Consider the following 24369-nt stretch of genomic DNA (forward strand, 5'->3'; position numbering starts at 1 on the left):
ACTTGGTCAACAGCCATATAGGTCACACTGAGGATGGCCTTATAAACAATATTAACACTGATACAAATATGCGAACCCACACCAAACAAGAATGACAAACATTTCGGGAGAACATCTGCACCGTAACACAACAAATACCCAGCACCCCTTGCAGCACTAACTCTTCCGGGACGCGACAATATACACCCCGCTACCACCTATCCCCCCACCACAACTTCCTCATGTTCTCTCAAGGAGAGCATGTACCAAATTCCAAGCTGCTGTTTTGAGGCATGTTAAAAAAAATAATGCACCTTGTAACTTCAATAATAAATAGGACAGTGCCATGTTGGCATTTTTTTTTTCCATAACTTGAGTTGATTTATTTTGGAAAACTTTCTAACATTGTTAAATGCATCCAGCGGGGCATCAACAAAAAATTAGACATAATAATGTGTAAATTCCATGACTGCATAAATCGATATCAGTTGGTACCGGAATCAGTAATTAAGAGTTCGGAATATTGGATATTGACAAAAAAGCCATTATTGGACATCTCTAGCTAGAACTTTATGCTACTTTATATTAGAAATGGCAACTGCGGAGGATGAATGCCCCATAACAAGAATTTTGCGAAAAAGAAGAAGCTCATCGACTACGGACTACAGTGGCGGACGAGCGCAAATTTCCAGGACTTAGGCACATCTCAAATACACATCAGCAGGCACCAGAAGGTAAGAAAAGTTGGTTTGGCATAATACCGTAAAACAAAACGGCAGATAATTTGTGTGCTAACGGGTGCCATTTTGTGCCATAGTAATACTTGTATCTCTGACTACGGTAGCCGTAATGGGCCGACAATCCATGAAGCGTCGCATCTTCAAAGGCATACTAAAACATTTTGACAGATTTGATGAGTTTTTCAATGGAATATTTAAAGTTTTGGTGTTGTTAACTGGCATCATATTGCAGTCTACATGTATGACTGCCATCTACTGGTCACACTTATCATTACAACATGTACCGAATAAAATTGCTTTGAGGTCGGTAAGCACAACCAGAACTATTTTGTACATTAGATCGCATTTTACTGCGAGGTTGTTCCCCCGGGATGCAAACGGACCACTCTGGACGACAGCGTGAGGTAGGAGAGGATTTGTTTATCATAAATCATAGCTTAAACCAGGGGTGCCCATTACGTCGATCGCGAGCTACCAGTCGACCGCGGGGGGTTTGTCAGTCGATCTCCAGCCAGGCTTTTAAAAAAAATAGACCTAAAAATTAGTGATCATCAATCTTCACCAAGACGTCACTTAAATGACATTCACGGTACCGGAGGGTCTTGTGAGATGACGCTGGCTGCTGCAAGATCATTATTATGAAAATATGACCGAGAGGAAGGCGAGAAACACTTTTTATTTCAACAGACTCTCGCGCCGTACCTTCCGTCAAAACTCTAAAGGCCGACTGCACATTTCCTATCTTCACAATAAAAGCCCTGCTTCTTGCTGCCTGCGCTAACTAAATACAGAGTCTCGGAAAACTGGCGTGCACAAGCGATCCCTCAGAAAGCTGGCGTGCACATCACTTGTGCACGCCAGCTTTCCCAGACTCTTATTTTGTTAGCGCAGGCAGCATGAAGCAGGGCTTTTATTGTGAAGATAGGAAATGTGCAGTCGGCCTTTAGAGTTTTGACGGAAGGGACGGCGCAAAAGTCTGTTGAAATAAAAAGTGGTTCTCGCCTTCCTCTCTGTCATTTTTTCATAATAATGAACTGGCAGCAGCCAGCGTCATCTCACAAGACCCTCGGGTGCCGTGAATGTCAATCAATCAAGCTACGGAATTTGCCGCCAATGTTTTTAATGTAAAGTGTATGGAAGCTGGATGAATTAGATGCCAAAAACCAACCACTTTCATGTGGTATTGTACAGAAAGGACAATTTTTTTTCTCCTTCATTTGAAAATGTGGGCGTTATCATCATTACTGTCTGATTCCAATCAATGCAAGTCATCAGAATCAGGTAATACAGCAACTTATATTCTTGTCTTTGTGAAAGAAAGACATCTATATGTGTTACACAGGCTTGTATTATCGTTAAACACATTTAACTTGTTTACAAAAATGTCTCTTTCATAAATAAATAAATATAAATGATATATATAAATGAGGTAGATCCCCTCGAATTGGTCAATTGAAAAGTAGCTCGCCTGCAGAAAAAGTGTGGGCACCCTTGGCTTAAACCAAAAACAGGAAACAAGCAAAAGAAAACGTGCCGATGGCACGGGAAGCTAAGGTAACCACTTAGCACTGGAATCATGAACTAAAAGCCAAGGAACAAGAAATCAACCTATTTGACTTCTGCATACAGCAAACAATGAAGCCAAAGAAAATAAATAGCTTTCTGATTAGTGCTCGGCAGCAGGTGAACTTGCCAAACACTAATCAGAGGCAGGTGAAACCAATTAGTAGCCATGGTAGCAAAACAAACCCAGAAGTGCACAAAATCGGAACTAAGGGAGTCCAAAACTAACAAAACATGAACCTGCTACATATCATGACAACCGGGTTATGAAATGAATCGCAGGCGCGGCCACCGCTGCTGCCCACTGCTCCCCTCACTTCCCAGGGGGTGATCAAGGGGATGGGTCAAATGCAGAAGACACATTTCACCACACCTAGTGTGTGTGTGACAATCATTGGTACTTTAACTTTAAAATGGAACAGCATCATACTCGACAAGTGTCCTTCTTCTTCAACCAAATCAGGTCGAATAGAGTTGCTGCAGCAGCAAAATGTTGTAAGTAAGTACATTTTATTTCTAAAGTGCTTTTCACTGATGAAATCACAAAGTGCTGTACAAAACATAGGAGGAGTAAAACAACAATTCAATTAAAACATCATAAAAAGAATACAAATATGGTAGTTAAAGAGTGCATTAATTAAAGTTAAACTTTAACTTAAGTACCAATGATTGTCACACACACTAGGTGTGGTAAAATTTGTCCTCTGCATTTGACCCATCCCCTTGATCACCTCCTGGGAGGTGAGGGGAGCAGTGAGCAGCAGCGGTGGCCGCGCCCGGGAATCATTTTTGGTGATTTAACCCCCCAATTCCAACCCTTGATGCTGAGTGCCAAGCAGGGAGGCAATGGGTCCCATTTTTATAGTCTTTGGTATGACTCGGCCGGGGTTTGAACTCACAACCTACCGATCTCAGGGCGGACATTCTCACCACAAGCCCACTGAGTAGGTTTAAAAGCTTTAATAAAAAGATAAAATGTTTCTTAAAAGGGTCAAGATCACGAAAGGGACAGGTGCAAGTTGTTCCAGCTATAGCTTGGAATGCCAGTTATAAAACTGGGTAACACATGGCACACTGCCAAAGCTTAACCTATTGTTACTATAACAATCTACAAGGTTAATATTGTCATGGCTGTAAATTAGGTTTATGTTTGATCATGTTTTTGGACTTTTTTTTCCCCGTTTTGCACTTCCTGGTTTTGTTTGTTTCCATAGTTACGCATTAGTTTCCACCTGGTCTCCAAGTCACCCCCCTGCCCTCAGTCCCACACCTGTTTCTCATCAACATAGCGACTATTTAAATAAATTGTTTTCTGTTTATCGGCCTGGGAACTTTGCCACTGCTTGTGCTTATGCATTCTGTTTGCTGTTTACTGCACATCCTTCATGCCCTCGATCACCTGCCACGCACCTTGCTGTTCATGCCCCTTGTTTTTGTAACAGTAAGTGTTTTGTTTTAGTTTTTTTTCATAGCCATGCCATCATGCTGTTTTTGTTGATTGTTCATTATTATTCATGCCATCGAGCAAGTGTTTTTGTTTCATGTTTGTATTTCGTAGTTTAGTATTCGTACCTCCTTGTGAGCGCCTTTTTTTTGCTTTTTTTGTTGTATTTAGTGCGTAAATAAATTAATCATGTACCTGAATTCACGTCTGGCTCGTTCTAAATTCGCTCTGCATCGAAGAAGCAAAACAAATTCAAGTCACAGTCCTGACAAATATAGGTTGATTCTCTCTCTTCCCCTCCATCTTTCGGTATTCCTTTTTTATCTTTTAGTTATCATTACGTATATGTATTGTTGCATTTGAACAACTGTATTGTTGATAATAGAGGACAATTGTTGGTCTTTTTCGTTATCAATAGCGCTATTTCTGTTGGTATTTGTATTGCTCCAGTTGTAGTGTAAAAATGCTCATTGTCATTTCTGTGTTTTTATTAATTTCGCTAACAGCTTCTTTGCTATCACTGTTACCATCATATTTGTACATATTTTATGTACTGGTGTTGTTCTATTATTGTTATTAATGTGTTTGCTGTTGTTGTTTTTGTCTTTCTGTCTAATCCCCCTCTTGTCCCGACAATTTCCACCTCGGGCTTCCTTTTTTTCACTTTCTATCCCCTCCTGCTCCGGCCCGTCTGCACCAAATGATAAAATAAATACATTTAATAAAGTTAAATTTAAATAAGGCACTAAGAAAAGTATCACACACTTCTCTTTTGTAAAGTAAACCTGAACAGTCGATAAGGGCATCTACATCAAATATTTGATTCTTGCTTGATGTACAGCTTAAGTTGTTCAACAGTTCAGGGTCTTGTCGTATTTTACGCCTCATTATGCGCCACACATTTTCGATGGGAGACAGGTCTGGACTGCAGGCGGCCCAGGAAAGTACCCGCACTCTTTTACTACAAAGTTGTAACACGTGGCTTGCATTGTTTTGCTGAAATAAGCAGGGGCGTCCATGATAACGTTGCTTGGATGACAACATATGTTGCTCCAAAACCTATATGGACCATTCAGCATTAATGGTGCCTTCACAGATGTGTAACTTACCCATGCCTTGGGCACTAATACACCCCCATACCATCACCGATGCTGGTTTTTGAACTTTGCGCCTATAACAATCTGGATGGCTATTTTCCTCTTTGCTCCGGAGGACACCACATCCACAGTTTCCAAATATAATTTGAAATGTGGACTCGTCAGACCACAGAACACTTTTCCGCTTTGCATCAGTTCATCTTAGATGAGCTCGGGCCCAGCGAAGCCGGCGGTGTTCCTGGGTGTTGTTGATAAATGGCTTTCGCTTTGCATAGTAGAGTTTTAACTTGCACTTACAGATGTAGCGACCAACTGTAGTTACTGACAGTGGTCTTATGAAGTGTTCCGGAGCCCATGTGGTGATATCCTTTACACACTGATGTCGGTTTTTGATGCAGTACCGCCTGAGGGATCGAAGGTCCGTAATATCATCGCTTACGTGCAGTGATTTCTTCAGATTCTCTGAACCTTTTGATGATTTTACGGACCGTAGATGGTAAAATCCCTAAATTCCTTGCAATAGCGCGTTGAGAAATGTTGTTCTAAAACTGTTTGACAATTTGCTTACAAATTGGTGACCCTCACACCATCCTTGTTTGTGAATGACTTTGCATTTCATGGAAGCTGCTTTTATACCCAATCATGGCACCCACCTGTTCCCAATTAGCCTGCACATCTGTGGGATGTTCCATACAAGTGTTTGATGAGCATTCCTCAACTTTATCAGTATTTATTGCCACCTTTCCCAACTTTTTTGTCACGTGTTGCTGGCATCAAATTCTACGGTTAATGATTATTTGCACACACACACAAAAAAAAAAATGTTTATCAGTTTGAACATCAAATATGTTGTCTTTGTAGCATATTCAACTGAATATGGGTTGAAAATGATTTGCAAATCATTGTATTCCGTTTATATTTACATTTAACACCATTTCCCAACTCATATGGAAACGGGGTTTGTAAAAGTGTGTATGCCTCACCTGGTCAGCACGTCACTGGTTGACGGCAGTGACCCTCCAAAGACTTTGTACAATAAACTACTCAATTCCAGAGAGCTGAACACTGGCAATCAGCGCGGGAGTCTGGCTTATTGTAACTTGGCCTGTGTGCGCTGATTAATGTGTGATGTAGAGTAATTCCCATACTGCTGCATGTGCAGTTCAAATCCTCCATCGTGGCAATAAAAGAGCTACAAGCCCATTACTCACTGAGAAGCGTACACACACACACACACACACTAAATCATGCCCAATAAGCACAGCAGAGCATGCATTTAATCATCAGCTGGATGCAGGGAGCAGATCCACATTCCAACATCATAACCTTTCACATACCTGTCTCACATCTCTTCCCGGTGAATCCTTGCAGGCAGGCGCAGTTGTTGGGCGACAGGCACGTCCCGCCGTTCTGGCACAAGCCGTCGCACATGGCTGAGTAAGAAAATAAGGAAGAAGGAGACGCATTACTCCACAAGATGAACGAGCATTAATAAGTATGCAATTTGAGCAGCAGCAGCGTAACGTGCGTATTTGCATAGAAAATAAGAGCTAATTTACTGCCGTGATTCATTATGATGAATGCTTCTCACCAAGGTTAATGCAAAAAAAAAAAATGTTCATTATCCACGGTCGGGATGTTTGTTAATGAGTGTCCACACGTTGACGGATGAAGTAGATAAGCATACGTAAACAAACATTCATTTGCTGAGCTTTCTTTTTTAAAATATGTATTTATAAATGGTAAAAAAAAAAAACAGAATACAATGACTTTCAAATCCTTTCCAACTTATATTCAATTGAATGGACTGCAAAGACAAGATATTTAATGTTCAAAGTGGTAAACGTTGTAATTTTGGGGCAAATATTAGCTCATTTGGAATGTGAGGCCTACAACATGTTTGAATAAAGCTGGCACCAGTGGCAAAAAAGACTGAGAAAGTTGAGGAATGCTCATTAAAGGTGAACAGGCTAATTGGGAACATGGTTCAGTATTAAAGCAGCTTCCATGAAATGCTCAGTCGTTCACAAACAAGGATGAGGCGAGGGTCACCACTTTGTGAACAAATGCGTGAGCAAATTGTTTAACCTTCCTCTTGTGTTAGCTTCCTGTTACCATCTCTTATGTTAACGGGTCGGTTTTGACCCATGTCTTAAATCAGCTGTAAAATACACTAAAAACAATTATCTATCATCCAATTTGTTTCTTATCTCTTGGTTGCCTTGCTAGGCTTCCTAATCCATGAAAATATTGGTTTTTAATATTTTTGGTGTGGGCCATTGGGCCTGTTTTTTGTCAGTATACCCCACGATTTCAATTTTTAAAAAATGGTAAAATGAACCTCAAGAGAATTGTATAAATAAATAAAAAAAAAAAATGTTGTGTTACTTGACAATAACTGAGGGATATTAGAACACATCTCTTAAGTAAATTGTATTTATGTTTTCATTTTAATCATTTTATACTGAATTGACCTCACATGTCTGGACATGCCCGTCTTTGTTTGTTTTTGTACAGGATAACAAGGTAAAATGAGAATCCCCTAAAGCTCACGTGATTGGGAGAGGAGCTGGCTGTCAGTGTGTTTAGATTTCGCTGTAATTATTGCTTGAAAATCTTATTTTTATAATTGGGTCAAAACCGACCCTAACAACACCAAGGTCATAATTTCAACCAGATCATTTTATAATTTAGTGAAACACAAAAAAAATGTTTTTTTTTCTGTTAAAATAGAGGTTCCTGACAGTCAAAAAGCCTTGATGCAAAAAAAATAAATTTATGTGTTTTTTTATGCATTTGAAAACTAAAATGGGTCGGTGCCGACCCTAACACAAGACGAAGGTTAAGAACATTTCTCAACTAGCTATTGCAAAAAAATTTAGGGATTTCACCCTTTACAGTCTGTAAAATCATCAAAAGGTTCAGAGAATCTGGAGAAATCACTGCACGTAAGCGATGATATTATGGACCTTCAATCCCTCAGGTGGTTCTGCATCAAAAAGCGACATCATTGTGTAAAGGACATCACCACATGGGTTCAGGAACACTTCAGAAAACCACTGTCAGTAACTACAATTGGTCGCTACATCTCTAAATGCAAGTTAAAACTCTACTATGCAAAGCGAAAGCCACTTATCAACAACACCCAGAAACGCCACCGACTTCGATGGGCCCGAGCTCATCTAAGATGGACTAATGCAAAGTGGAAAAGTGTTCTGTGGTCTGACGAGCCCACATTAAAAAAAAATTGGGGAAACTGTGGGTGTAGTGTCCTCCGGATCAAAGAGAAAAATAACCATTCTAGGCGCAAAGTTCAGTTCGAACATTTAATATCTTGTCTTTGCAGTCTATTCAATTGAATAAAAGTTGAAAAGGATTTGCAAATCACTGTATTCTGTTTTTCTTTAAAAATTACCCAACGTGCCGACTTCACTAGTTTTGGGTTTTGTATATGGTCACTCTCTATCTACAACACAGGTGTCATACTCAAAAGCCTGGAAATAATATGTTTCAATAAAGTACTGTAACTTTTCTTACTCAATGTATTCTTTCTTTCTATTTTGGGAGAAAAAAAACATTTGTACTCCATGTAACTTAAACATTGTCTAGTTATGCAAAAATGTATTATCAAATATTCAAATAGAATTAAATAATAATAATGATTTTAAAGCTAGTTATCCATCACATATTCTGTGGTTTTTACAGCATTTTTCCCTAAATAAAAAAACAGTACTTTTTTTGACTGTAATAAACTGGGGTGCCCTTTGGCATTTACAGTAATACACCCAAAAAATCTACAGCTGTTGATTTGCATTGAAAAAGAAACAAACAAACAGGCAACACAAGTGCCAAAATGTTACTGTAAAACTGCAGTTTTTTAAATTTACAGTAAAAAAACAAAAACAAATGTACCGTATTTTCCGGCCTGTAAGACACACTTAAAATCCTTCTTTCTTCTCATAACAGTGCGCCTTATAACCCGGTGTGCCTAATGTAAGGAATAAGTTTGGTTGGGCTTACCCACCTCGAAACTATTTTATATGGTACATGGTGTCATGATAAGTGTGACCAGTAGATGGCAGTCAACCATAAGAGATAAGTGCAAGCTGCACTATGATGGCAATATGACACAACTCAACAACACTAATATTTTAAATATTCCATTAAAAGTATAGAACATTACACACGGCGCTCAAAAATCCATCAAAATGTTTTAGTATGACTTTGGTAAGCTATGAAGCCGTCTCCGAAACGCCTTCCAAAACAAAAGGCGCTCAACAATGGAGGTACATAACTTGGCTAATGAACAAAAACTTGCACAAAGGCAGAAACGATGGACATGAAACCAAACTCGATAACTGTGACATACAAAAACAAAAACTTACGTGGCATGGCAAGAAGCAAAACTATGGACAGTATGAGTAACAGAGGTGGCATGGCATGAAATGAGCTGAGGTGAAGTCGCCAGGCCGACTTCCTGGCAACTTTCGGTTTAAATAAGTGACATGATTAGTGAAAACAGGTGGGGACTGCAAATGTGACACAGGGGAAAGTAATGGTTGCTATGGTAACAAAGCAAACAAGAAAGTGCAAAAACAGAAAACAATGGAGTCTTAAACAAAGCAAAACATAACTCAACAAAACGTGATCACAAGACATGACGAAGAGAGAGAATTTATATTTATATAGAGCTTTTCTCTAGTGACTCAAAGCGCTTTACATAGTGAAACCCAATATCTAAGTTACATTTAAACCAGTGTGGGTGGCACTGGGAGCAGGTGGGTAAAGTGTCTTCCCCAAGGACACAACGGCAGTGACTAGGAAGGCGAAAGCGGGAATCGAACCTGGAACCCTCAAGTTGCTGGCACGGCCGCTCTACCAACCGAGCTATGACCGCCCAAAAGGTATGCCAAGGGGTACGTGAGATTTTTTTTTTAATATTCTAAAAATAGCAACAATTCAAAAATCCTTTATAAATATATTTATTGAATAATACTTCAACAAAATATGAATTTAAGTTCATAAACTGTGAAAAGAAATACAACAATGCAATATTCAGTGTTGACAGCTGGATTTTTTGTGGACATGTTCCATAAATATTGATGTTAAAGATTCCTTTTTTTGTGAAAAAATGTTTAGAATGAAGTTCATAAATCCAGATGGATCTCTACTACAGTCCCCAAAGAGGGCACTTTAAGTGGATGATTACTTCTTTGTGTAGAAATATTTATAATTGAATCACTTGTTTATTTTTCAACAAGTTTTTAGTTATTTTTATAATTTTTTTCCCAAATAGTTCAGGAAAGACCACTACAAATGAGCAATATTGTACACTGTTATACAATTTAATAAATCAGAAACTGATGACATAGTGCTGTATTTTACTTCATCTCTTTTTTTCAACTAAAAATAACTCTATAAACAGCCCATGCAAACATGTAGATTATGGGTGTCAAACTATGGCTCGCGGGCCAAATCTGGCCCGCCGTGTAATATAATTTGGCCCTTGAGGCAATATCAATTTAGCATTAGAGCTGACCCGCCGGTGTTATACAGCGTCGGTGCCGCTGTAACACCGCTAATACTCATACTTGCCAACCTCTTAATTTTCCCGGTAGACTCCCAAAGTTCAGTGCCCCTCCCGAAAATCTCCCGAGGCAACCATTCTTCCGAATTTCTACCGATTTCCACCTGGACAACTATATTGGGGGCGTGCATTTAAGGCACTGCCTTTAGCGTTCTCTACAACCTGTCGTCACGTCCGCTTTTCCTCCAAACTAACAGCGTGTCACCTGCACTGGCTTCCTGTGCACTTAAGATGTGACTTTAAGGTTTTACTACTTACGTATAAAATACTACACGGTCTAGCTCCATCCTATCTTGCCGATTGTATTGTACCATATGTCCCGGCAAGAAATCTGCGTTCAAAAGACTCCGGCTTATTAGTGATTCCTAGAGCCCAAAAAAAGTCTGCGGGCTAAAAGAGCGTTTTCCGTTCGGGCTCCAGTACTCTGGAATGCCCTCCCGGTAACAGTTCGAGATGCAACCTCAGTAGAAGCATTTAAGTCTCACCTTAAAACTCATCTGTATACTCTAGCCTTTAAATAGACCTCCTTTTTAGACCAGTTGATCTGCCGCTTCTTTTCTTTCTCCTAAGTCCCCCCCCCCCTTGTGGAGGGGGTCCGGTCCGACGACCATGGATGAAGTACTGGCTGTCCACAGTCGAGACCCAGGATGGACCGCTCGTCGGGACCCAGGATGGACCGCTCGCCTGTATCGGTTGGGGACATCTCTACGCTGCTGATCCGCCTCCGCTTGAGATGGTTTCCTGTGGACGGGACTCTCGCTGCTGTCTTGGATCCGCTTGAACTGAACTCTCGCGGCTGTGTTGGAGCCACTGTATATTGAACTTTCACAGTATCATGTTAGACCCGCTCGACATCCATTGCTTTCGGTCCCCTAGAGGGGGGGGGGGTTGCCCACATCTGAGGTCCTCTCCAAGGTTTCTCATAGTCAGCATTGTCACTGGCGTCCCACTGGATGTGAATTCTCCCTGCCCACTGGGTGTGAGTTTTCCTTGCCCTTTTGTGGGTTCTTCCGAGGATGTTGTAGTCGTAATGATTTGTGCAGTCCTTTGAGACATTTGTGATTTGGGGCTATATAAATAAACATTGATTGATTGATAATATTTGTGGCTTTTACACACACACACACACGCACAAGTGAATGCAACGCATACTTGGTCAACAGCCATACAGGTCACACTGAGGGTGGCCGTACAAACAACTTTAGCACTGTTACAAATATGCGCCACACTGTGAAGCCACACCAAACAAGAATCCATCAATCCATCCATTTTCTACCGCTTATTCCCTTTCGGGGTGGCAGGGGGCGCTGGCGCCTATCTCAGCTACAATCGGGCGGAAGGCAGGGTACACCCTGGACAAGTCGCCACCTCATCGCAGGGCCAACACAGATAGACAGACAACATTCACACTCACATTCACACACTAGGGACCATTTAGTGTTGCCAATCAACCTATCCCCAGGTGCATGTCTTTGGAAGTGGGAGGAAGCCGGACTACCCGGAGGGAACCCACGCATTCACGGGGAGAACATGCAAACTCCACACAGAAAGATCCCGAGCCTGGATTTGAACCCAGGACTGCAGGAACTTCGTATTGTGAGGCAGACGCACTAACCCCTCTGCCACCGTGAAGCCCCCAAACAAGAATGACAAACACATTTCGGGTGAACGTCCGCACCGTAACACAACAGAACAAATACCCAGAACCCCTTGCAGCACTAACTCTTCCGGGAAACTTCCAGCAAACTGACTAATAATTAACATTTTATTCATGCATTTTCTCTTGCTACTTCAAAGCTTGAATGTTTGGTTCATTCATTAGTGTTATTTTATTTTCAAGTTTCTTATTAGCCTGTGGAAAATTTTTTATATTTACCTCAGAAAATTGCAAATGGAAAAAAAAGGCATACCATTTTTATTTAAATTTGATTTGATATGCCATTGATATTTTTTTATTATTATTATTGTTATTATTATTTAAAACTCAATTTTGCATGTCACTATAAAGTTATATAAGACTCGCGTGTTCAATATTTAATGCAAAACTTGTTTGGGTCTCTATTAAAAGGTTAATTTGTTCAACCTTGGCCCGCGGCTTTGTTCCGTTTAAAATTTTGGCCCACTCTGTATTTGAGTTTGACACCCCTGATGTAGATGAAGAAACACGATCAAAACCTTTCATTTGGGCTGACTTTAAAAGTGATGCATATTTTCTCTCAATGCCAACAAGTGGAAATGCTGCAGCTCCTCCATAAACATTCTATTCCTTTTCAGGAAGGAAGACACATTCCAATAAAGTATGTATTTACAGCAGTAGCATGTCTCATTTTATGCATCCTCTATTAAACACTTCCTAAGTGAGATGCTTCCATCCCATTACCTCATGCACACTTTAAAGCCCCTCTAAACAGCACTGTTATGAGCAGCCGGTTTTATAGCTGATTGTCATGTCTGTCATGCAGAAAGAAAACAAACAAAAAAAAACTAATTCGGGGTGAACTCCACATTGCTGTGATTTGTTTTATTTCTCTCAAGGTCCAGGAAAATGGTGCAGCTCCTCCATAAACATTTTTGCAGTCAATTCTTCAGGAGCGGGCATACATTCCATCGAAATGGACGTAATATGCAGTTTTTACAGGGTTCCTAGGTTTCTTAACAAGAACAAGAAAGTTTGATCACATTACACCTGCACTGGCTTCCTGTGCACTTAAGATGTGACTTTAAGGTTTTACTACTTTTAGAGCGTTTTCCGTTCGGGCTCCAGTACTCTGGAATGCCCTCCCCGTAACAGTTCGAGATGCTACCTCAGTAGAAGCATTTAAATCTCACCTTAAAACTCATCTGTATACTCTAGCCTTTAAATAGACCTCCTTTTTAGACCAGTTGATCTGCCGCTTCTTTTCTTTCTCCTATGTCCCCCCTCCCCCCCCCCCCCCCCCTTGTGGAGGGGGTCCGGTCCGACGACCATGGATGAAGTACTGGCTGTCCACAGTCGAGACCCAGGACGGACCGCTCGTCGGGACCCAGGATGGACCGCTCGCCTGTATCGGTTGGGGACATCTCTACGCTGCTGATCCGCCTCCGCTTGAGATGGTTTCCTGTGGACGGGACTCTCGCTGCTGTCTTGGATCCGCTTGAACTGAACTCTCGTGGCTGTGTTGGAGCCACTATGGATTGAACTTTCACAGTATCATGTTAGACCCGCTCGACATCCATTGCTTTCGGTCCCCTAGAGGGGGGGGCGGGGGGTTGCCCACATCTGAGGTCCTCTCCAAGGTTTCTCATAGTCAGCATTGTCACTGGCGTCCCACTGGATGTGAATTCTCCCTGCCCACTGGGTGTGAGTTTTCCTTGACCTTTTGTGGGTTCTTCCGAGGATGTTGTAGTCGTAATGATTTGTGCAGTCCTTTGAGACATTTGTGATTTGGGGCTATATAAATAAACATTGATTGATTGATTGATTACTTACGTATAAAATACTACACGGTCTAACTCCATCCTATCTTGCCGATTGTATTGTACCATATGTCCCGGCAAGAAATCTGCGTTCAAAGGACTCCGGCTTATTAGTGATTCCCAAAACACCGAAAAAAGTCTGCGGGCTATAGAGCGTTTTCATTTCGGGCTCCAGTACTCTGGAATGCCCTCCCGGTAAAAGTTCGAGATGCCACCTCAGTAGAAGCATTTAAGTCTCACCTTAAAACTCATTTGTATACTCTAGCCTTTAAATAGACTCCCTTTTTAGACCAGTTGATCTGCCGTTTCTTTGCTTTTTCTCCTATGTCCCACTCTCCCTTGTGGAGGGGGTCCGGTCCGATCCGGTGGCCATGTACTGCTCGCCTGTGTATCGGCTGGGGACATCTCTGCGCTGCTGATCCGCCTCCGCTTGGGATGTTTTCCTGCTGGCTCCGCTGTGAACGGGACTCTCGCTGCTGTGTTGGATCCGCTTTGGATTGGACTCTTGCGACTGTGTTGGATCCATAATGGATTGAACTCTCACAGTATCATGTTAGACCCGCTCGACATCCACTGCTTTCCTCCTCTCCAAGGTTCTCATAGTCATCATTGTCACCGACGTCTCACTGGGTGTGAGTTTTCCTTGCCCTTATGTGGGCCTACCGAGGATGTCGTAGTGGTTTGTGCAGCCCTTTGAGACACTAGTGATTTAGGGCTATATGAGTAAACATTGATTGATTGATTGATTGATGTGACGTGCTTCAGTCAAATAACCGAAGCACACTAAAAACCCCACTAAAGAGCCCCACATTTTTATTTTATTTTGCAAATGTATTCAAAACTCCAAAATCACATGTACATAAGTATTCGGTCTTTGACCAATACTGAGGAATAGCAATTACAAGCTTGGCACACCTATCTTTGGGCAAGCTGTGAATACTTATGTACATGTGATTTTTTTTTTTTTAAATCTACAAAACTGAAAAACAAAAAACAAAGACACTGTTATAGGGTATTGTGTGTAGAATTTTGAGGATAAAAAATAATTTATTACATTTTGGAATAAGGCTGTACAATAACAAAATGTGGAAAAAGTGAAGAGCTGTGAATACTTTCCCCCCTTATTTAAAAATGGAATAATTCACTTTTGTCTTAACAATTCTGCAAATAATAGCCCAAAATTAAAATGGGAAAAACATTTTTGGAGGGTGAGAGGATTTTTGCAAATGTTGTAAAAATAAACAGGATACATACACAGGAGTGGTTGTCAAGTCTCTAGAAAACATGTAGAAATTAAACAAACCAAAAAACTAATTTGGGTGGATTTATGTTCATTCTCCCAAAGTCTAAGTGAACGGTGCATCTACTTTATGAACATTATTGTAGTATTTGTTTGGAGTTAGCAAAAAATTCCACCAAATGGGAAATAGTATGCAGTTTTTCCCCACAGTTCCTAAATTTCTTAACATATATGACATGGGTCACTCAAAATACCCCAAGCACACTTAAAACCTCTTCTAAACAGCCCTGTTCAGAGCAGCCTGTTTTAGGGGTGGTTGTCAAGTCTTTAGAAAACATGTGGAAATTAAACAAACAAAATCAAATTTGGGGTGAACTCCACAGTACTGTGATTTAAGTTCATTTTGCAGTTTTTCCCACAGTTCCTAGGTTTCTTAATAACATACATGACGTGCTTCAGTCAAAATACCCCAAGCACACTTAAAACCTCTTCTAAACAGCCCTGTTCAGAGCAGCCTGTTTTAGGGGTGGTTGTCAAGTCTTTTGAAAAAACGTAGAAATTAAACCAAAACAACTAATTTGGGTTGATTTATGTTAACTCTCCCAAAGTCTAAGTGACTGGTGCAGCTCATTTATGAACATATTTTTGTAGTATTTTTTTGAGGAATTTGCATAAAATTCTATCAAATTGGAAATATCGTGCCATTTTTCTTCATTTTCTAGGTTTCTTAATAACGTATATGACATGGGTCAGTCAAAATACCCCAAGCAGACTTAAAACCTCTTCTAAACAGCCCTGTTCAGAGCAGCCTGTTTTAGGGGTGGTTGTCAAGTCTTTAGAAAACATGTAGAAAATAAAAAAACAAAATCAAATTTGGGGTGAATTCCACAGTACTGTGATTTATGTTCATTTTGCAGTTTTTCCCACAGTTCCTAGGTTTCTTAATAACATACATGACATGTGTCAGTCAAAATACCCCAAACACACTTAAAACCTCTTCTAAACAGCCCTGTTCAGAGCAGCCTGTTTTAGGGGTGGTTGTCAAGTCTTTTGAAAAAACGTAGAAATTAAACCAAAACAACTAATTTGGGTTGATTCATGTTAATTCTCCCAAAGTCTAAGTGACTGGTGCAGCTCATTTATGAACATATTTTTGTAGTATTTTTTTGAGGAATTTGCATAAAATTCTATCAAATTGGAAATATCGTGCCATTTTTCTTCATTTTCTAGGTTTCTTAATAACGTATATGACATGGGTCAGTCAAAATACCCCAAGCAGACTTAAAACCTCTTCTAAACAGCCCTGTTCAGAGCAGCCTGTTTTAGGGGTGGTTGTCAAGTCTCTAGAAAACATGTAGAAAATAAAAAAACAAAATCAAATTTGGGGTGAATTCCACAGTACTGTGATTTATGTTCATTTTGCAGTTTTTCCCACAGTTCCTAGGTTTCTTAATAACATACATGACGTGCTTCAGTCAAAATACCCCAAACACACTTAAAACCTCTTCTAAACAGCCCTGTTCAGAGCAGCCTGTTTTAGGGGTGGTTGTCAAGTCTTTAGAAAACATGTAGAAAATATCCATCCATTTTCTACCGCTTATTCCCTTTCGGGGTCGCGGGGGGCGCTGGCGCCTATCTCAGCTACAATCGGGCGGAAGGCAGGGTACACCCTGGACAAGTCGCCACCTCATCGCAGGGCACATGTAGAAAATAAAAAAACAAAATCAAATTTGGGGTGAACTCCACAGTACTGTGATTTATGTTCATTTTGCAGTTTTTCCCACAGTTCCTAGGTTTTCTTAATAACATACATGACGTGCTTCAGTCAAAATACCCCAAACACACTTAAAACCTCTTCTAAACAGCCCTGTTCAGAGCAGCCTGTTCTAGGGGTGGTTGTCAAGTCTTTTGAAAAAACGTAGAAATTAAACCAAAACAACTAATTTGGGTTGATTCATGTTAATTCTCCCAAAGTCTAAGTGACTGGTGCAGCTCATTTATGAACATATTTTTGTAGTATTTTTTTGAGGAATTTGCATAAAATTCTATCAAATTGGAAATATCGTGCCATTTTTCTTCATTTTCTAGGTTTCTTAATAACGTATATGACATGGGTCAGTCAAAATACCCCAAGCAGACTTAAAACCTCTTCTAAACAGCCCTGTTCAGAGCAGCCTGTTTTAGGGGTGGTTGTCAAGTCTCTAGAAAACATGTAGAAAATAAAAAAACAAAATCAAATTTGGGGTGAATTCCACAGTACTGTGATTTATGTTCATTTTGCAGTTTTTCCCACAGTTCCTAGGTTTCTTAATAACATACATGACGTGCTTCAGTCAAAATACCCCAAACACACTTAAAACCTCTTCTAAACAGCCCTGTTCAGAGCAGCCTGTTTTAGGGGTGGTTGTCAAGTCTTTAGAAAACATGTAGAAAATAAAAAAACAAAATCAAATTTGGGGTGAACTCCACAGTACTGTGATTTATGTTCATTTTGCAGTTTTTCCCACAGTTCCTAGGTTTTCTTAATAACATACATGACGTGCTTCAGTCAAAATACCCCAAACACACTTAAAACCTCTTCTAAACAGCCCTGTTCAGAGCAGCCTGTTCTAGGGGTGGTTGTCAAGTCTTTTGAAAAAACGTAGAAATTAAACCAAAACAACTAATTTGGGTTGATTCATGTTAATTCTCCCAAAGTCTAAGTGACTGGTGCAGCTCATTTATGAACATATTTGTGTAGTATTTTTTTGAGGAATTTGCATAAAATTCTATCAAATGGGAAATATCGTGCAGTTTTTCTACAGTTCCTAGGTGTCTTAATAACATATATGACACGGGTCAGTCAAAATATACCACAAGTACACTTAAAACCTCTTCTAAACAGCCCTGTTCTGAGCAACCTTTTTTAGGGGCGGTTGTCAAGTCTATTGAAAAAACTTAGAAATCAAACAAAAACCAAAAAAACTAATTTGGGTTGATTTATGTTAATTCTCCCAAAGTCTAAGGGAATGGTGCAGCTCCTTTATAAACACATTTTTGTAGTATTTTTTTGAGGAATTTGCATAAAATTCTATCAAATTGGAAATATCGCGCCATTTTTCTTCATTTTCTAGGTTTCTTAATAACATACATGACTAGGTCAGTCAAAATACCCCAAGCACACTTAAAACCTCTTCTAAACAGCCCTGTTCAGAGCAGCCTGTTTTAGGGGTGGTTGTCAAGTCTCTAGAAAACAAGTAGAAATCAAACAAACAAAAACACTAATTTGGGTTGATTTATGTTAATTCTCCCAAAGTCTAAGGGAATGGTGCAGCTCCTTTATAAAAATATTTTTGTCGTATTTCTTTGGAGTTAACAAAATTCCACCAAATGGGAAATAGTATGCAGTTTTTCCCACAGTTCCAAGATTTCTTAATAACATGTGACGTGCTTCAGTCAAAATACCCCAAGCACACTTAAAACCTCTTCTAAACAGCCCTGTTCAGAGCAGCCTGTTTTAGGGGATGGTTGTCAAGTCTCTAGAAAACATGTAGGAATTAAACAAACAAAAAAACTAATTTGGGTTGATTTATGTTAATTCTTTGTGCAGCTCCTTTATAAACACATTTTTGTAGTATTTTTTTGAGGAATTTGCATAAAATTCTATCAAATTGGAAATATCGCGCCATTTTTCTTCATTTTCTAGGTTTCTTAATAACGTACATGACTAGGTCAGTCAAAATACCCCAAGCACACTTAAAACCTCTTCTAAACAGCCCTGTTCAGAGCAGCGTGTTTTAGGGGTGGTTGTCAAGTCTTTAGAAAACATGTAGAAATTAAATCAACACAATCAAATTTGGGGTGAACACCACAGTACTGTGATTTATGTTCATTTTGCAGTTTTTTCCACAGTTCCTAGGTTTCTTAATAACATACATGACATGTGTCAGTCAAAATACCCCAAACACACTTAAAACCTCTTCTAAACAGCCCTGTTCAGAGCAGCGTGTTTTAAGGGTTGTTTGTCAAGTCTTTTGAAAAAACGTAGAAATTAAACCCCAAAAACTAATTTGGGTTGACTTATGTTAATTCTCCCAAAGTCTAAGTGACTGGTGCAGCTCTTTTATGAACATATTTTTGTAGTATTTTTTTTTAGGAATTCGCATAAAATTCCACCAAATGGGAAATATCGTGCAGTTTTTCTACAGTTCCTAGGTGTCTTAATAACATATATGACACGGGTCAGTCAAAATATACCACAAGCATACTTAAAACCTCTTCCAAACAGCCCTGTTCAGAGCAGCCTGTTTTAGGGGTGGTGATCATGTCTCTTGAAAACATGTAGAAAGAAAACAAATAAAATAATTTGGGGTGAACTCTACAGTGCTGAGATTTTTTTTTTGTTTCTCTCAAGGTTTAAAGCAGGGGTCTCAGACATGCGGCCTATGGGCCAATTGCGGCCCGCAAAATGTTAATTTCGCGGCCCCCACCTTAATATGAAAGTTTAATGTTAGTGCGGCCCGCAAGTTTTATATGAATGGCGCTAACCAGCGTTGTGTTATTTGGGTCCAAAATAGCTCTTTCAACGTTCTGGGTTGCCTACCCTTGCGTTGGTGGATAAGCGGCAGATGAATGAAAGCGACAGAAACGTTGCCATGGAGACGAGGGTTTTCATATGTGCCTGGCTGCAGTCACACGGCGACACCTGTCCGTCAGTAACAACAGTCCCCAAAACCTGGACCAATTCAAACCAATTAAAAAACTATAGTTTTTTTATTGTTTAATTTGCATTGCCTCACACGATAAACACTACATATATTTCTAAATGACGCCCGATAACACTCCGGGAGCCGTCACTTTTTTTGCGCTGGCTATCCAGGTACTTTACCGGCTATTATTTGCCGACCGCCCTGTTGCTGTAGAGAGGAAAAGTGGAACGACACATATTGCGGAATTAACATTTTTATCCGTGCGTCGGCTAATTACAAACCCCAAACATGTCTTTTTCAAAGTATGCAGTGAAGAGAAAGGTTAGTGATGAGCAAAGACATTTCCAGAAAAAGTGGGGGATGCAATATTTCTTTGTCTTATTTGCACAGAGAAAGTTGCAGTGCACAAGGAATACAATTTGAAATGTCATTATGCAACCAGACATGCTGAGGAGTATGCAACGTTTTGTTAAGAAATCTTTTGTCATAGCCCAAGCCTCACCCAGACTTTGCATCCAGTGGCCCCCAGGTGTATTGAGTTTGAGACCCCTGGTTTAAGGGATATATGTTTGTAGTATTTTTTTTTTTTTAGGAATTAGCATAAAATTCTACCAAATGGGAAATATATTGCAGTTTTTCTACAGATCCTGTGTTTCTTAATAACATATATGACATGCATCAGTCGAAATATGTCACACCGCGATGAAGGATGTTTGGTATTGGTTTCTTCTTTCTTGTGAATTGCATGTTTTAGTTTGAAAAGTAACTCCTCTCGTTTTAGATCACTTGCCCTTCCTTTTGTGTCATCAGTCTGATGTCATAACTGAGCCCTGATAGCTTCCACCTGTTCCCCATTCCCCTCATGTGTCTTATAAGCCCACGCCTCCCTTTGTTCTGTGCCAGACTGTCTTGTTTATTCATGCCTCCCTAGAAACCTGTCCATGCCTTACCTCGTCTCGTGTTTTAATACCTTGATCCTGAATCCCTTCATTGATATTTTGAGTTTTTCTTCTTCTCCTCCTCAGCAGAGTGATTTTGTATTATTTAGTTTTACAGCCGAAGTGGTGAGTTTTCAGTTTTTCTTACAGTTCTTCCTTTTTCCTAAATTTTTGGAGTGACATTTTTTGTTAACCTTTATTAGATTAGAGACAGCGTAGACGTTTCATTGCCATTGTTTTTTCCTCCTGTTTATAATAAGTCTTATAGAATATACGGCGCCAAGTATAGTTTGTTATTGTTTTTTAGTTTTCCTCCTTTCAGAGTGATTTTCGGTCGTTCTTTTTTTTTTTTTTGGGAGCCTTTTTTGCCTACTAGTTTAGTTATAGCTTATATCAGGGTTGTCAAACTCAAATACAGAGTGGGCCAAAAATTTAAACCGAAGCTGCGGGCCAAGGTTGAACAAATTAACCTTTTAATGGGGACCCAAACAAGTTTTGCATTGAATATGGCTTATATAACTTTTTTATAGTGACATGCAAAATCGAGTTTCAAATAATAATAATAAAAATTAAAAAATATTAATGGCATATAAAATTAAATTTAAATAAAAATAAAATGCCTCTTTTCTATTTGAAGCCTTCTGGGGTGAATATCAAAATAAACTTTTCCCACAAGCTGATAAGAAATTTTAAAATAAAATGACAATAATGAATGACTCCAGCATTCGACTCTTGAAGTAGCAAGAGAAAGTGCATGAATAAAACTTTCATTATTGCTCAGTTTGCTACACGGATTTGCTTTAACACTGACTATGGAACAAGCAACACTTATACAACTTAATAGCGCAAAATCAACTTTTAAAAAATAAACAAAAAACATCAATGGTATATTTAAATAAAACATTTAATGTATATTTTCTATTTGCAGCCTTCTGAGGTAAATATCAACATCCACAGGCTAATAAATTTGAAAATTAAATAATGAGGTGTGTGGGACGGGGTTTGGTGGTAGTGGGGGGTGTATATTGTAGCGAGTTAGTGCTGCAAGGGTTCCGGGGTATTTGTTCTGTTGTGTTTATGTTGTGTTACGGTGTGGATATTCACCCAAAATTTGTTTGTCATTCTTGTTTGGTGTGGGTTCACAGTGTGGCGCATATTTGTAACAGTTTTAAAGTTGTTTATACGGCCACTACAGATGCGTGGTTTGCGGTCTCATCCGCGGAGTCCGCGGTTAAACCGCGGGTCGGGCGGGTGACATGACGAAAAAATAGATTTTAATTAGATTTGGGCGGGTGGCGATTGAATCATCCGGAAATATTTGATATACATGGTTCTGGGATCGGTATTCTTTGCCATTCAAAGAGCCATTCAAAGAGCCATTTAAGACCCGTGTCACAAAGCAAAGAAGTCAATAGGAGACGCTATTATTCTCTAGAATGACTACCGGCAGTCACCAAGATAATAAGTATTAGAGCGTGCTATGAAGTCATTGACTTTGTCGCCCTCTACAGCATGTACGATTTCTGCTTGTCAGTCCAGCAACATGTTGTGTGTAGCTTCCGCGGCAACACGCACACGACTGCAAGGCATACTGGGTGACACAGAGTACACTAATGGTTGTGATATAAACAATTTCAACACCCTTAGTAATATGTGCCACGCTGTGAAGCCACACCAGACAAGATTGACAAACACATTTTGGGAGGACATCTTCCCAGTAACACAACATAAACGCAACACAACAGATACCCAGAATCCTTTGTATCCATGACACGGCCTGACTATTGCTAGCAGCAAACACGCCCCTCCCACCCCGTGCGTCGGTAATGTGGGCGGGGTTGGGGGCGCGGGGGTGTAAAATATATTCAGGAAGTTTCACGGATACAAAGGATTCTGGGTATTTGTTGTGTTGTGTTACTGTGAGGATGTTCTCCCGAAATGTGTTTGTCAATCTTGTTTGGTGTGGCTTCAGAGCGTGGCGCATATTAGTAAGTGTTAAAGTTGTTTATATCACAACCATCAGTGTACTCTGTGTCACCCAGTATGCCTTTCAATCTTGTACATGTGATTGCGAAAGCTGCACACAACATGTTGCCAGACTAACAACCGGTGTGTACATGTTGTTGAAGGCAATGGCTTTACAGCACGCCCATATTCTTGTCATCAGGATGAATGCCAATTGAACAATCGCGAGATCTTTAGCGGCTCCTATTGTCTTGGTTACTCTGTGAAACGAGTTTAGTCAGCTCTGTGAGTGGTAAAGGTGTCCAACCTCTGATGTATTTCAGCGGGCGGGTGGCGGGCGGATGCGTTTCTGATAAAATGTTGGTTCGGGTGGACGGCGGGTGGATGACGACTTTGGTGACGCGGTTGCGGATGATATAATTGCATATCCGCGCATCTCTAACGGCCACCCTCAGTGTGACCTGCATGGCCGTTGACCAAGTATGCATTGCATTTACTGTGTGTGTACAAGCCGCATATATTATGTGACTGGACCGGCGCGCTGGTTGAATGGAGGAAAAGTGGGCATGACGACAGATTGTAGAGGACGTTAAAGATGCAACCAATATTGTTGTCCGGGTGGAAATCGGGAAAAATTTGGGAGAATTGTTTCCCCGGGAGATTTTCGAGAGGGGCACTGAACTTCAGGAGTCTCCTGGGAAAATCGGGAGGGTGGGCAAGTATGAGTACTAGCGGTGGGCCATCTCTAATGGTAATTTGATATTGCCTCAAGGGCCAAATGAAATTACAAATTTGACACCCATGTCTTATATTGAATTGCCCTGACTCTGGAGGTGAAAGGAAGCTTTCAAAATAAAAGCCTGCCGAACGATTCCCTATTCTGCATCTGTGTCCTATCTTTTGACCAAGCCTGACAAAACAACATTTAAAACCACCTCTTTCCAGCCCTGTTCAGAGCAGCCTGTTTTTTTTTCCTGTCTCTGGCAAACATGCAGAACCAGCTCCTCTTCACTATGGTCTGAGGACAGGAAGGGCTTAATGAAATGAATCCACTTTGCTTTGATGTCCTCTGCGGCTGAGAGGTGATGTTACTATGTATGAGCATCTGTGCATCTCAACAACACGTGTGGAAATGAGCTTCAACATGGTAGAGCTGTGGATGCGAGGAAATACACTACGACGGTGGCGTATTCCGCCATCTGATAACATGTTTAGAAATAGGCAGCTAACATACAAACGACTTGGTGGCGTTCCAACAATTGATGGTCAGGCAGGGACTCCAGAGCCATTATGTATGTGTATTCGAGCAAGGGTACTGCAAGGTCAGTGTTTTTCAAAACATGTGCCTTTCAAGAGAATACTTGGGATGGCATCATGTGTCTTAACTTTGATACGTCCTCTTTTCCTCGGACATGTCCTGTTTTGCGGGGCTGTCCGGGCGGGGTAACTTAAATGCCTCTAATGTCCGGGCGTTTTGAGTCAGGGTTGCGTGTATTTTCAATGTACGTACAGGGTTAAGAAGGGGTTAAGATACAAACCCCGTTTCCATATGAGTTGGGAAATTGTGTTAGATGTAAATATAAACGGAATACAATGATTTGCCAATCCTTTTCAAGCCATATTCAGTTGAATGCACTACAAAGACAAGATATTTGATGTTCAAACTTATGAA

General features: G+C 40.3%; 1 protein-coding gene across 1 annotated transcript in view; it reads right to left on the bottom strand.

Moving 5' to 3' along the window:
• The window catches only part of LOC133562902 (protein kinase C-binding protein NELL2-like), a 382068-nt gene that overhangs the window by 163403 nt on the left and 194296 nt on the right, over positions 1-24369 (bottom strand). The window contains exon 9 of the mRNA XM_061916727.1: positions 6161-6256. Coding sequence (XP_061772711.1) covers positions 6161-6256 — 96 coding nt within the window. The remainder of the gene's footprint in view (positions 1-6160; positions 6257-24369) is intronic.

This window comes from Nerophis ophidion, linkage group LG12, assembly GCF_033978795.1.
Source record: "Nerophis ophidion isolate RoL-2023_Sa linkage group LG12, RoL_Noph_v1.0, whole genome shotgun sequence".
NCBI classification, from domain to species: Eukaryota; Metazoa; Chordata; class Actinopteri; order Syngnathiformes; family Syngnathidae; genus Nerophis; species Nerophis ophidion.